The following is a 15,500-nucleotide window of genomic DNA, read 5'->3' as shown; positions in this document are numbered from 1 at the left end:
TTGGACCGCCACCTGCTGCCTCCTGGGGTGTGCAATAGCAGGAAACTGAAATTGGGTGCAGTAATGTGACTCTGGCCCAGGTGGGTGTCTCATGGGCATCCCAATCTGTGAGTCAAACAACTGCTCTGTGTGTCTACTTCTTTTGTATTTCTCTTTTGCATCACTCCAACCTGACTTTTGTACCTGTTATTCCATGGAAATGACTTTTGTCAAAATCCTTAATGCCTGGTCAGTGTCAAAGCCAGAGCTGGATTTCGTCTCTTGCTGAGATGCTTAGGAATGCTTTGTTAGTGTTTGCCTTCCTTGCTGTCAAACCCTGTGGGGGTTCTCCTCTCAGCTCTTTGGGACCTCTCCTTCTCTTGCTGGACTGTCTCTGCTGGCCAGCTTCCTCATGGTGGAGTCCCCAGGGCTGGCCTGGACCATGCTTCTTCGTTTGATGATCTCAGCTCCTCTGAGGGTTTTAATATTATCTCTACGTTGTAGCTTCCGACGTTTGGATGCCATAAGCCTGGCTGTCACACTGTGAATATGGGTTCTTCTTGTTACTCTTAGTTCCCATTTTCAGTCCTGAGGCCCCCTTGCCGCTCACCCAGTCTGCTCTGCCACTCTTGGAGCTCAGCGGGCACGTAGCTGCCTCAGAGGTTTTGCTCTGGCTGTTCTCTGTGCCAGGCATCCTCTTCTGGTAGATACTGACCCAAGTTAAACAAGTGAGCTTATCATTGTTTATGGCTTCTGCTCAAGCTTGATCAGAAAGGCTTTTCTTCATCTCCTTATCTAAAAGAGCAATGCCTCGCATCTTCTTTCTTTTACAGCTTTAATCAAAGTTTGGTATTATCTGTCTGTTGGTATAGCTTCTTTATAGCTTCTTGTTTGCAGTACCTCTCCCTGAGTAGCAGTTGAGTTCTGTGAGGGAGGAGACACTATTGCTCCATTCTTCATGCCTGGGACAGCATCCATTAGGTGCTTGAAAACATTTGTGGGGGGCCTGACAGCGTGGCCTAGTGGCTAAGGTCCTCGCCTTGAACGCACTGGGATCCCATATGGGCACCGGTTCTAATCCCATATGGGCGCCGGTTCTAATCCCGGCAGCTCCACTTCCTCTCTATCTCTCCTCCTCTCTGTATATCTGACTTTGTAATAAAAATAAAATAAATCTTAAAAAAAAGAAAAAGAAAACATTTGTGGGGTTGGGCAGGGAGTGGTAGGGCTGTAGCAGCTGAATCTGCTACCTTTGGCTCCTGCGTCTCATATAGATGCCAATTCATGTCTTGGCTGCTCTACTTCCTATCCAGTTCGCTGCTTATAGTCTAGCAAATCAGTGGAGGATGGCTCAAGGCTTTGGGCCCCTGTTCCCATATGGGAGACCTGGTGGAAACATCTGCTTTCAGATCTGTTTAGTTTTACCTTTTGCAGTCATCTGGGGAGGTGAAGCAGGGGATGGAAGACCTCTTTCTCTCTGCCTCTCCTCCTCTCTCTGTGAAGTCTGCCTTTCCACTATAAAAAAAAAATTTAAAAATATTTATTGGGCCTGGCGTTGTAGCCTAGTAGCTACAGTCCTCACCTTGCACACGCTGGGATCCCTTATGGGAGCCATTTCTAATCCCGGCAGCACTGCTTCCCATCCAGCTCTCTGCTTGTGTCCTGGGAAAAGCAGTGGAGGACGGCCCAAAGCCTTGGGACCCTGCACCCACATGGGAGACCTGGAAAAAGCTTCAGGCTCCTGGCTTCAGATCAACTCAACACCAGCTATTGCGATCACTTGAGGAGTGAATCATTGGATGGAAGATCTTCCTCTCTGTCTCTCCTTCTCTCTGTAAATCTAACTTTCCAATAAAAAGAAGTAAATCTTTAAAAAATATTTGTTAGGCTTTTGGAATAGCGACAGGTATTAAATTCTGCAAGGTTAAGGGACACAGAATGCACAAAGATGAAAAGTAATACTTTTAAAGTTAAAGAAAGCCTTCTGTAGAAGAAAAGGGCTTGTGTGGAGAAAGCTGTTTAAAAGCAGAAAAGGAGTGCTTTGAGTCCCTTCTTCCTTCTCTAAAACCTACAGGGAAAGTTCCCTGTTTCCCTAACTACTGTGTGCAGAATTAAGGGTGAGACCCAAAGAAAGGCTTCTGATGATGAACACCTTAGGAACCGCAAAGGGGCATCCCTAGTGGGCGGGGCTGTGAGTGTTCCTGGAAATTGAAAATTGGCAAGCCTAATGACATTGGGACTGTACACCTCCCTCCAGGCATTCCTCTTGAGGAACTGAAGGGGCGCATTGGGAGTGCTAGCCCTCACGGCGAAGGTGGTGATTGTTTCCTCAAGGATTGCTTTTCTGGTGTCCTCCAGAAATGTCCCCTCTCCCATTCAGCAAAGAATTGGCAGTGTCGATGCTGTTGTTGCGTGGCCTTAACTGCCTACCATTTAACACTGCTCTGGGGTCTACTCACTACTGTGGGACGAGAGAAAGAAGATTTTGGTATAAAAGGGTGGGAACAGTTCCTTAAGTTTAGTTGCTACCTCAGTGTGCTTTCCAAGTGCTAAACCTTCAGTGGTTCCCAGAAACTAGGAAGGAGATGTTTTGTTTTTAATTGTTTATTTATTTGAAAGGCAGAGAGAATGAGAAAGAAGATTGTAGAACTTGTATCCTCTAATTGATTCCCTCCACAGCCAGGATAGCCAGGTTTGGGCCAAGTCAAATTCAGGAGCCAATAATTCTCTATCCAGGTCTCTCACATGGGTGGAAGAACACGAAGCATTGGGCCATGCTTGGCTACCTTCCCAGGAGTATTAGCAGAGAGTTGGATCAGAAATGGAGCAGCCAGGACTTTAGCTGACACTCTGATATGGGATGCCAGTGATGCAAGCTGTGACTTAACCCAGTGTCCCACAGTGCTGGCCAAAAAGTGGTATTTTCTACCCTGGTGAATGTAGGTATGACTTTAGTAATAGCATTATTACTTGTTTTTTGACTCTCAAGAAACTACATGATGCTTAGCTGATATAACTTTGGGTACATAATTTTGCAGAAATTCATATTGCATAACTTTGGCTATAAAATATGTTTGAAAAGGTCAAGCATGATTATTTTGTAGCCTTAAGATCATTCCAGAGATTTCTTTACTCCTGTATCCCTTTGCTCACTGTATCAGTTCATGTTTTCCTTTGATTTCTTTTTCCCTAGAGATAGATGAAGAGGAGGATGAAGAGGATGAAGATGAAGATGAGGAAGATGAGGAGGAAGATGAGGATGATAAAGACGCAGACTCCCTGGATGAGAGCTTGGATGATGACGCTGAGCTACCCATGTTCACTGTCCCTGGTGTCACGTCCCAGGAACCTGGCTTAGAGCAGGACAACATGGGCCCGATGGAGGGAGCCACCTACCAAGTGCCAGATGCCATCGAGTGGAAACAGCAGAATCAAGGGCTGGGTAGGTCATGCCTGGCTCCCTTTCCCTCCTCTCCCTTTTACAAGATGACATCTGTCTTTTGTTGGTATTTGTCTTGGAGCAGAATGGATTTTCTGCATATAGGTGTTCACTTAGGGAAGAGTTACTAATCATCTCTATGATAAGTTCATGTTTGTTCTCTTAATAGCCAGACCTCTGTCTCCAGCTGCCCATCACAAGCTTGGTTAGTTTGTTTTGGATGGAATTCCGCTTTTCCTTTCCAGTTGGAAGGCAATGGTGGGCTTCAGGAGGCCTTCTAAACAGGGAGAGTGTTTGTGTAACCGGCCCACTAAATAGGCATTAGCCTTGGACTGGAATCAGAAAACTAAAGCACTTGACACCTGTCGCGGTAGGATTTGTTCTGTATAGGAGGTTCCTCCCTCACTTCCAGATTGGCATTGGGGAAGTCCAGGGCCTTCTCTGTTCGTTGCCAGTTACAGTCCATTCCTGCAGTCAGAGTGGGCAGACAGCCCTGTACTTTCTTCTGTGCGTGACCCACATTTGCAGTACTGCTGGGAGACTCAGCTTGGCATGCCTCTTCCTGCCAATGGGGCAACTCCTTGTTCTGTCCCTCCCCTGTGTCAGGGGGAGCCCATGTTAAGTGCTGAATACCCATGGCTTCACTCATTTGGCCTTAGCTGATGTGACCTCTTCGCCACAGAAAGCCCACCTCTCAAATCCTGTGTTTGTTGTGTTTGGCCTGTTTATATCCTCATTGTGGCAGGTGTTAATTTAATTTCGTTGAGTCAGTCGTTCACATCATGGGATAGGAAGATTGCATCTGTAGCAAGCATGTACACTTTTTGTTGCTATGATTCCTCTATCAGTGCAATGTAATAACTAGTTGCCTTGTATTTACAGCATCTTAGGTTTTAAAAAAAGTAATCTAGAGATGAGTTAAAACAAAGCACATGGAAAAATATCTGTAGGTTCTGTGCAAATTCTACAGTGTTTTATATAAGGTACTCAAACATTTGTAGATTTCGGTGTCCAGAAATGGGTCCTGGAATCAGTTACTGGATAGCTAGAAATGACTGTAACCAGTTTTGGGAGTATTGTACCAAAAATGTGGGGATTGGTCTGGGACTTTGTTCTTGATGTAATTGTGAGAGTATCAGGCTATAGGTTGGCATAAAGGTTGCAGTTGGAAAGCAACTGGGTTTTCTGATAGATAGGCATTTTATACAGAAAGGAGATGAAACAGGATGAGACAGGTTAAGATGTTACTAATGCCAATTATATTTACTGATTTGTTTTTTTAAATGAATTCAGCATGTACTGGCAGTAGTTTCCTTTGAAAACATCTAATGAAACTGATCAAAGCTTATAAGCTATGCTATTTTCATACCTTAAAAGAAACACAAAGTACCGTACCTTTGTCACAAACACAAAATAACCTGAATATTGATCTGTAAATAATGTAAGAAATACTGTCTAAAATATTCCTGTATTACACAGACAAGTTTGAAATGAAATAAAGAACATCTAATACAAAGAGTTAAAATCTAATACAAAGAAAGAGGGTTAAAACTCCTGGGTGGTGCTTTTATAATGTAGAAGTATCATGTACAATGAAATAGTCTTGCTTTTTATTTGAAGAGTGGAGTGGCCGAGAGGGTCACACACATATATACAGAGAGAGAGAGGATGGGAAAGAGAAAGAGAGAAGGAGGGAGAGAGAAAGAGAAGGAGGGAGAGAGAAAGAGAGAAGGAGGGAGAGAAAGAAAAAGAGAGAAAATTTCTTTCATCCATAGTTCACTCCCACATTCCCACAACAGCCATGGCTGAAGCCAGGAGCCAGGAGTTCCATCCAGGTCTGCCATGTGTGTGACGGGAACTCAAATACTTGAGCCGTTGTCTGCTGCCTCCCAGCCATGTTAGCAGGAGCTGTGTTGGAAACAGAGAAGATGTGGAATGTCTGTATCACAGGTGGCAGCTTAACCACATGCCAGCTCTCCCTTTTTAATATAATCTTTTTCTTTCATGATAATTTACTGTTTATCCAGTTGGCTGTTACCTTTTTCTTCCATTTGTTTTCCCTAGAGAATTCATTTTGTGAAGATGTTTTTAAGCATTGTTGCTTGCCTGGGAACCAAAGCAGGAAAAAAAATCTTTCAATCTGTTGTTTTCCCCACTGTATTAAGACTGAGTGGTGTTTGGATCTAGAATTTTATTTACCAACTAACCTTCTTTGGAGGGACAACAGAATATTCTAGTATCACAAAATCAGTAACAATATCTGATTGAATATCCATGGAACAGTTTCCTAAATATCTGCAGGTTAAGTGAAAGAGCAGAAAATCTCCCTCAATTATGATGGATTTTCTTTTTTTTATAATTTATTTTTTTAATTAATTACATTGTAATATGTGGCACATTTTTTATATGCACTGGGATTCCCCCCACCCCTTCCCAAACCCTCCCCCGACGGTGGATTGCTCCACCTTGTTGCATTTCCATAGTTCAAATTCAGTTGAGATTCTTTCATTGGAGGTATTTACCAAGCATACTGTCCAGCATCTTATTGTTCTGGAAAGTCCAATAGTTTCTTGGTGAGACCATCTCTGGTCTGAAGGTAGAGCCAGCAGAGTATTATGATGGATTTTCAATAGACAGAGAAATGACTCCTTCAGGTATTCATGTCCTACTCTGTGGAACTTGTGTATGTTTGGCTGATGTGATTAAGTGAAAGAGCTCGAGATGTGGATGGAAAGCCCCATGACATCAATGCCTGTATCACAAAGGTTCTTAGAAGAGGGAGGTGTAGGGCTAGAGTCCGAGAAGGGGATGTGATGATCGAAGTGGAGGGCCCAGTGGTGGGGCCCCGAGCCAAGGAATTCTGGTAGAGCAGCTAGACAGAAAAAAAAACTGTATTCTCCATGGGGCCTTGAAGGAGCACAGCCCTGACATCCTGGATTTGAGCCGTTGGGAGCCCTTTCTGACATTTGAGACCCAGAGCTGTACGATCGCGTGTGTGTGGTGTTATAAGCCACTGTCTTCATGCCCAGTGGTTCCAGCAGTGACAGGGGAGGCATGCAGATTTCCCGAGGTACTTAATGAGCTGTATCGGTTTGGAAGCAGAGGTGCATGACTGCTATTAGAGCCTGGACATGATGAAATGCAGTGTGATTTCTTCCTTAATGAAGCAGTGGAAATATCCACTTCGAAACCTGTTAAAAAGTCATCTTACTTAATACTATAATACTTTAATTGGACATCTGCTTTCTTCCTCTTTTTGAGTGGGTGACTTTATTTGCAGTTGGTCATATCCTTTTTATATAACATGAATGATTTTCCAACACAAATGGTAAAACCCATGTAAAAATTTTTCAATGGATGCATTGAGTTGGGTGGTTGGGATGAATAGATCATGGTCTCTTTTGCTGTGAAGTAACAGAGCAGAGAATGCCCATGACGTATGAGCAGAGCACGAGGAGGTGGGGCTTCGAATTCTCTGAGCTTCTGCCTTTGTCACTGTCTCATACACTTTGCTTCAACGGGAGAGAGCTCAGTGTCTTGGTCATCCCATGGGAAAGTGTTGGTGTGGAGTCAGGTATGTGGTGTCAGCAGAGACAATCGGGATGGAAGATGCACGTGGTGACTGAGGTGGACTGGCTGAGCTGAAGTGCTGACGGCCCAGGGACCCTCTAGTCAAACAGGCAGGTTCAATATACTCTTGGATCGAATAGGTTCATGTTCAGATTTGTGAGTGAGAACCTGTTACAGAAAACAGACATTTTTTTTTTCTGTTTATTGGAGAGGTAGAGGAAAGGTTGGAGCGAGAAAGGAAGTTCATGGTGTCCAAGAGAGCAGATATTGTGACTCAAACCCATATCATATCCCATTTCTATAATCAGTTGCTCAGCTCTCATTTTTAACATATAAAATCAATAGGACCAAAGTCCTATTTCAGTGTTCCAGACACTGCCAATGTAATCAATATAGTGATTCTTTCCTTTTTAGTTGCTGTATCTGTTAGTTTGCCTTCAACTGTTGGAAATAGGAACTCTAAAAAATGAATTTATAGAGTAAAAAGATGCATTTTATCTTGAAACAAGAAGTCCTGCAACAAAGCTCCCGTGTCTGCTGACCCTACAACTCAGGGGGCATCCGGAACCCAGGTGGTTTTTTAGCTTTCTGTACTGTGGACCTTGACTTTACTCTCGGACAGGACAGCGGCTACAGTGGTTGAGATGTTTCATGCAGGCAAGACATTGTTGGCCTAGATGAGCTGGCTGTCATGTCCCGTCTGTACATCTGGGCATGCTGTTACTGCACAGGCATCAGCAACTGAGGAGGCCCAGGAGTATCAAGGTGGGGACCACACACGTTTTAAATTTTTCCTGTAGCTGGGTTTTGAGTATAACAATCCAACTGGGGAGTCCCTTAAGTAACCTCACTTGGTCTGACCTCAGACTTGACACTTGTGTGAACCAGCCAGTGCAGGGTCAGGTTTGGTCTGTCAACTACACCAGCCAGTGCACATACTGGTGGATGCAGCTTCCTAATTAGTTCCATCTGCAATCCCATCTCTCATATGAACCAATGGGGGCTGTGGCCCAGCCCAACCCAGCCCATCACTGGACTGGTCCTCATGGACACTGGCAAGTGCTGTAGCCTAATAGGGGTGACTGCCAAGAACCTCCACCAGGCCTGCCCCAGCTCTGGGTTTTACAAATGCTGACCTGTAACTGCGACCTAGTCCAGTCTGTCCCACATCCCATCTGGCTCTCATGCTCACTCTTGGATGCTGTAGCTCAGCCCAGCCTGCTCTGCCCCCGAATCCAGCCAGTGTGCATGCCTCTGGGTGCTGCCGCCTTGCCTGACTTGATCTGCAACCAGCCCCGACTCTTGTGCTCATCAGTGGGAGCTGCAGCGTAGCAGAATATTGCCCACGGTTTCCCTAACAGGCTCCCTCCAAACACCGAATCTTGCATTTGCCGAGAGTATGATGGTCCAGCCTGACATGACTTACACCTAGTCCTGGCACTTGCCAGCCAATGCTATAGCCTAGCCTGGCAGGCCCCCACTTATTTGGTTCTTGTATGTGCTAGCAGTGTGGCAGTCTAGCCTAGCCTGAATTGTCCTGGGACCACTCTGCCTGTAGTTGGAGCTCTTGCACACAGCAGTGGAAGCAGTGGCCCAGCAAGGAAGTCCCTGAAATTCTCCTGCCAGGCCTGCATCCAGCCAAAGTCTTGCATCTGTCAGCAAGTGCTGCGGCCCAGTCTGAGATGGCCCATCCCCAGTCTTGGCATTTGCCAGCAGGTGCTGCTGCCTGGTTCAGCTTGACCTGCCCCCAGTCCCAGCTTTTGTTGGCAGGTGCAATAGCCTAGACCAACCTAGCCTACCTCCAACCCTCAGGTGAACTGGCATGTGTTATGGTCCAACCCAACCTGGCCTGTGCTCCGTCCTGGCTCTCAGTCATGCCAGTGTGTGCTGTGAACTGGCCCAGCCTGGCCTATCTCCAGACCTGGCTTACACATATGCCAATGGATGCTACAGTCCAGCCTCACCTGGGCTGCCCCCAGCCCCTCTCTTGTGCTCACCAGTGGGAGCTGCAGTCTAGTAGGAGTGCCCACAGTTCTCCTACCAGTCCTGATCCCAGCCCTGGATCTTTTACTTGGCAGGGTGGTACTGTAGTTTGGCCTGATATGACTCATACCCAATCCTAGCTCTTGCCAGCCAGTGCTGCAGCCTAACCTGGCCAGCCTGCACCCATCTGTTTTTCACGTGCACCAGTGAGTGTGGCAGCCTAACCCAGCCTGGACCATCCCCAGAAGCCATTTTTCCTTTGTCTTACATGCCCTCAGTCACTCCAGCATGTCACCGCACCCACCTCCTAGGGAAATCTGTAGCTTTCTCCCTGACCCTCCAGACCCTCCTGCCTGGGGGGAGGAGTGGTGTATTCTGGCCTAGCATTCCGCGCCCTTCCTGCATATCTTTAAAAAATTAAAAGAAAATAGAATAGGCAGCTATGCTGGCACACTGGTGTAGGCAACGCAGATTTGGCATTAACCAGGCTTATAGTGCCCGCCAGCTATTGGCTGCTTTTCTGTTAGAAGTGTAACACTTGCCTAGGTATAAGGCAGCCTAGGCAGTAGTCTAGAGCAGAGGACATCTTTATTTTAAACCCAGGGATAGTCAACAAGTTTGTGGAAAAAATAAATAAAAAGATAGGTGTATTTTGTTGCAAAAAATTTAAATCCATGTTCGCCAAGGACCTTTAAAAGGGTCATGGACAATGCCTATTATGAAAAAAACTATACATGTACTTTAATTATTTTTTGTACCAAAAATAAACTTATTTTTACCTTTCATTTTCCCACAAAGTTTATAAAAATCCCTTCAGTTGTTTTGAGTTTATAAGTTCTGGTTGAGAACTTGAGGATCTCATCATTGCATCTTTTTCTTCAGATTATTTTGGCTGCTTTAGAGCTTGACAGATGTTCTAAACATTCTGAAGCTATCGTCTAAGGTCAGAATAATTATAGCTGTCATCACTTTTCTCATATTCCTGTGTGCGACACTGTAATGAGCACTTTGATGAAGGAGTTGGGTATTTTTCTCTGGGAATCTTTCAAACACTTGTTGGGGAGGAGTTTGTGGAAAACACATGCTTGTTTTTTCATTAGACATGAATTGGGCACCTGATTAATGTCTAATTAAATGCTGAGGACAGAGTGAGGGGTGACTCAAGGAGATAAGCCATCATGGTGCAGAGTGGCCTGTCAGATGTGAGCCCGTCAGTAGCCGAGCAGTTGGTTAGCAAGGGACTGAATCCCCACTGATAGCCAGGCCTTGCTCGCCTGTGAGTTATGACTCCTGGGGTGTCCCTCATGTGTATCACCCTGCAGTTCTGGCACGGGGCCCAGCTCCCGGCATTAGAGCCTTGCTTAGACTTATAGCAGAAGGCCTTAGAACAATGCAGACGTGCTAACTGGGTGGAATAACTCATTAAGAGATTATTATCTATTAGGCTGCATGAGAGATTTCTTCATCAGGGTCATTAGCTGGTAATTTAGCAAAATAAAAAGGAAAGGAACATTTAGACAAACGTGTTTTGGATTGGTGGCAATGAGGACGAGCCGCAGCCCTGGTGTGGTAGGTAGACCTTATGAAAGGAGAGCTGCAGAGTGTGAAAAGGCAGGGGCCTTCTCTGCTGGTTCATTTACAACACATAGCATGTCGCTCGGACTGGGTGCTTAAGTATAGTGCTGTGCAGACCGCGGCAGCTTCTCCCAAGATAGTGGGAAGTGTGAGAATTCAAACTACTCCTCAGTGCCACAAATGTCAGTGTCTTTTGATGTATGATGTGTTACGTGATGGATCACTCTTTGCTTTATTCTATTAGTGCATCTTTTTTTAAAATTTTTTTTTTGACAATCTTGACATAATTAGGGTAAAAAGGTTCAAGCACTACAGGAAGATGGGCAAGACAATTAGTTCTGTATTGTTTCCTTCATTTATCTGATGTAAAAGGAGATTTTAAGGGAGAAGCCCCACCCAGTCTCCCACCCACCCCAGGTCCCGAATGTGGGGCATGCTCCGAGGGTCTTGCTCGAGTGGTTTTGATAGTTCAGCAGTTCTGAATTGCTGCCACTCTCACCACTCCAAGCACGATGAGGTCGTTGGAGAATCCACTGATTGACATAATCCATCATAGAGTCTCCGTTTGCCCGGTATTTTCATTGCCAACATACAGCTGAAGGGTGGTTGATTGACTTGTTCTGTCCTCTGTCTTTTGATGGTTAGGGTTCTGAGTGCGGAAGCTTGATGGGGGGATCCCCAAAGAAACTTTGTCTGAGGTGTTCCCAGACCAGATTCTTTTTTTTTTTTTTAAGATTTATTTATTTTTATTACAAAGTCAGATATACAGAGAGGAGGAGAGATAGAGGGGAAGATCTTCCATCTGGTGATTCACTCCCCAAGTGAGCCGCAACAGCTAGTGCTGTGCCGATCCGAAGCCAGGAGCCAGGAACCTCCTCCGGGTCTCCCACGCGGGTGCAGGATCCCAAAGCATTGGGCGTCCTCAACTGCTTTCCCAGGCCACAAGCAGGAAGCTGGATGGGAAGTGGAGCTGCCGGGATTAGAACCGGTGCCCATATGGGATCCCGGGGCGTTCCAGGAGAGGGCTTTGGCTGCTAGGCCACACCGCTGGGCCCAGACCAGATTCTTGTATGTGCTGGTAAGCACAGGGCCTGGCACAGTCCATTTTCCCGATCAGCTGGTGGTTGCAATTTATTAGTGTATCTTTGAAATTCCCAATTGTTGGCAGTCACACGCAAGTCACACTTCAAGTCAGTAGGCATGTTCTCATTTTCTCGTAAAGACCATGGTGCAGTTGGAGGCTCCTACGTCTGGCCCATGGATGTTTGGACCGAGGCACCTGTACCCAAGAAGAGCATGCATCTTATTATTATTATTATTATTATTATTATTATTATTATCATTTTACGATTCAGTTCCATAGGCCCTGGAATTTCCCTTACCCCCTCCCCAGTATCCTCTTCCTCACTGAGTTACCCTATATTACTACTATAGTATAGTTCTTCATAAATAGTCATATGTCTATCATTGTAGGCATGGACAATGGAAAAGAGTCCAGCATTCTATTGTCAAGATATAGTGAACAATTTCATTGGGGGTCTTTGTCTGGAAGTAGGGATGCATACTGCATTGTATCCACATACCTGGATATGATAGTCTCCATTACACAGTTACTGTACATCCCCTTAAATGAAAAGCCACAATACAAAATCAACAACGGGAAGAAAAAAGAAATTAATAGCACCATGATGTTAAATAACATGTTACGGAATGACTAATGTATTCCAAAAGAAATGAAAATCAAGAACCTTCTTGAAGAAAATGATGCTACTGTATGATCAATGAATCAGTAAAGAATTTAATGAGAAAAAAGTATTTTGAAGCATGAAACTAAATAAAAAAAAATCCATAAGATACAGTTTCTGCTTATCGTTATTGGTGAAATATGTCTCTTGTAGGCCAAAAATAGATGGGTTTTGTTTTGTAATCCAGTCTGTTAATCTGGTGCTTGATTGATGTTTTTAAGCCATTTACATTCAGGGTTAATAAGAATGGGTGGTAATTTGGTAGTGTCATTTAAGCAATGGGTTGATCATTGGTTTAGTCTTCTATTGTTATTTTACTGGGATGTTCTTCATGTTTGTCTTTGGTTTTGGTGGGTACTATTCCTCTCCTCTGTCAAGAGAACATTTTGAAGTATCATTTGTAGGGCAGGTTTGGAAGAGGTATATTCTGTGAAATTTCTTTACTGTGGAAGAATTTCATTTCATTTTCAAAGACAAAGAAAAGTTTTGCTGGTACGTTATCCTGGGCCAACAATTTTTTGCTTTCAGAATCTGGAATATATTGCTTCATTCTCTTCTGGCCTGTAGAGTTTCCTGTTAGAGATCTCCTGTGAGTTTAATTGACATTCCTTTATGTCAGTTGATTTTTTTCACGTGCACATTTTAGCATCTTTTCCATATGTTCAATTAAAGAGAGCTTGATTATCATATGTCGTGGTGAAGATTGGTTTTGGTCATGCCTGTTGGGAGTTCTGTGCCCCTCCTGGGTGCTATTTCCCAATTTTTTCTCTAGATTAGGGAAATTTTCCTTTATTATTTCACTAAATACAGCTGTAAACCCAGCTTCTCTTTCTGCACCTTCTGGGATTCTCATAACTCTTAGATTTGGTCTCTTAATAGTGTCTTTCAATTCTTGAATACTTTTTTTGGCCTGATCCAGCTCTGCTTCCAGCTCTTTGTTTGTTTCCCCCTGGTGACAGGAAATATCTTCCAGTTCTGAGATTCTTTCTTCTGCCTCCTTCATTCTATTTTGGAGACACTACACTGTTCTTCTAATTTACTCCACTGTGTTCTTTTTTTTTTCTGTATTCTTAACTTCTGATATATCAGCTTTCATTTGACTCGTTTCCATTGTGACATATTCCTTAAATTCCTCGAATGCCTGCTTTACGTGCTTCTCACTGTGAATAAGAAGTTTTATAACAAGTGTTTTGAATTTTGTGTTTCCTGTTTTTTCGATGTCTTCCTCAGTTAACTCTGAGGTTAGTAAAGGATTTTGTTCCATTGCAGGGGAGTTTTTGGTAATATTCATTTTGCCTTTGTCTCTTCTTTTACTGCTAGTCATTGTACTTTTGGTTAGTGAAGTCTTCTCCTTGGGACAGGTTTCTAAGCTGTGTCACCCACAGGTCTATAGTTCGATTTTACTTATTGCAGTTGGCACATGGCTCTTTGTTTGCAGTCGTGCCACTCCCTCCAGTGAGTTTCAGGTCTGGGTTCTTATGTTAGATTTCCACCATGGTCTTCATAGCCCTAGCTCCTGGCTCACCAGTCTCTACCTCCTGTGATACTGTGCTGATGCTGCATCATTGTCTGCACAACCTGTTCCCCACTTCTGGTTGGAAGAAGGATTAGGGAGACATTTGGTGTCCTATATAGCTAGATTGTTGTTGGTGCTGATTTTTCCGGAACCTGTTGGGCATTAGGTCTGAGGGCCACACGGACCTACTTTGACCCGTAAGATGCCAGAGTCGATATTATTTTCCCTTTGGGATCAATGCAACGCACTGACCTCAGTGAGTTTGCTCCCAGCTCAGCACATGCACAGTTCACTTCTGTCCCTGCAGTCTTAAAGTTTTTCCACACTGTATAAGATGGCGCCTGGGTGAATCAAAATGGCAGAATAGGGTAAGGACGCGTTTATACAGACGGAAAAACGTTTAACCAGGATGAAGCAGAGAGGACATATTTCAGGAAATAGGAAAGGACAGAACAACAGCAGAGGGGTACCTGGAGACTGACAGACACAGGAAAGCAGCGGACACAACGGTGTGGTGTTGCAGAGACTGATATTCCAGCACGGCGATCTGAACTCCACAGCAGCCGGAACTCCACCAGCAACCAGGTGGGAAGGGACTTTCACTGGGAGCTCCGGTGGTGAACCCAGACAAAGAACTGTCCTTCCTGTTGGTCCATTTGATTTGACCAGGAGCAGAGACAGAGCAGCTGATCTCAGACAGGCAGTGTGAGAACAGAGTGGATTTCATAGTCCAGTCAGCCCCCTAGAGCTGAATTGGGCGCCATTTTGCATAAGGAGGAAAGGGCAAGGGAGAGGACCGAGCATGCGCTGAGCTGGGAGTGAGCTCATTTCTGTCTGGGTGAACTGCAACGACGTAGCATTCTACGGGTTCCACTCAGGGCAGGTCTGGGATAGCCCTCTCAGATCTGACGGCCAGCAAATCAAGAACTGTAGTGGTGGTACGGCAGGCGCCATTTTGGGCACTCTGGCAATAGCTTTGGGACTGCAGGGGACAACAGTGAACTGCGCATGTGCTGAGCTCGCGAGAACTTGGTGAGGTCCGAGATTGCACTGGTCCTGCAGGAAAATAATACTGACTCTGGCATCGTACGGGTCAAAATAGGTCCGTGTGACACCCAGACCTAACGTTCAACAGGTTCCAGCAAGATCAGCGCCACCTACAACCTAATTGTATAGGACACCTGGTATATCTCTAATCCTGGGACATGCTCCAACCGGAAGAGGGAGAAAGGTTGCAGAGACAATGGTGCAGCCTCAGCACGGTATCACAGGAGGTGGCAAGTGGTGAGCCAAGAGCTGGGGCTGTGGAGATCAAGGTGGAAATCCGACATAAGAACCCAGACCTGGAACTCGCTGGAGGTTGTGGCACAAGTGGCTGCAAGAAAAGTTGTGTACCAACTGCAATAACTAAAATTGCATTGTAGACCTGTGGGTGACCCAGCTTAGAAACTTACCCCAAGGAGAAGACTCTGCTAACCAGAAGTACAATGATCAAGAGCAAAAGAAGAGACAAAAGCACAATGAATATTGCCGAAAACTCTCCTGCAATGGAACAAAATCCTTTGCTAACCTCAGAGTTAACTGAGGAAGACATCGAGAAAATGGGGCACACAGAATCCATAAGACTCATTTTAAAGATTCTGATCAACAATGAGAAGCTCATGCAAGAGTTCAAAGAATTTAAGGAAGCAAT

General features: G+C 44.8%; 1 protein-coding gene across 1 annotated transcript in view; it reads left to right on the top strand.

Moving 5' to 3' along the window:
- Positions 1 to 15,500, top strand: part of ARMH4 (armadillo like helical domain containing 4) — a 139,458-nt gene that overhangs the window by 37,591 nt on the left and 86,367 nt on the right. The window contains exon 4 of the mRNA XM_058665372.1: positions 3,173 to 3,421. Coding sequence (XP_058521355.1) covers positions 3,173 to 3,421 — 249 coding nt within the window. The remainder of the gene's footprint in view (positions 1 to 3,172; positions 3,422 to 15,500) is intronic.

Source organism: Ochotona princeps, chromosome 6, assembly GCF_030435755.1.
Source record: "Ochotona princeps isolate mOchPri1 chromosome 6, mOchPri1.hap1, whole genome shotgun sequence".
In the NCBI taxonomy this organism is placed as follows: Eukaryota; Metazoa; Chordata; class Mammalia; order Lagomorpha; family Ochotonidae; genus Ochotona; species Ochotona princeps.
Note: the sequence above shows the minus strand (reverse complement) of the source record. Positions and strands in the feature narration are given on the sequence as shown.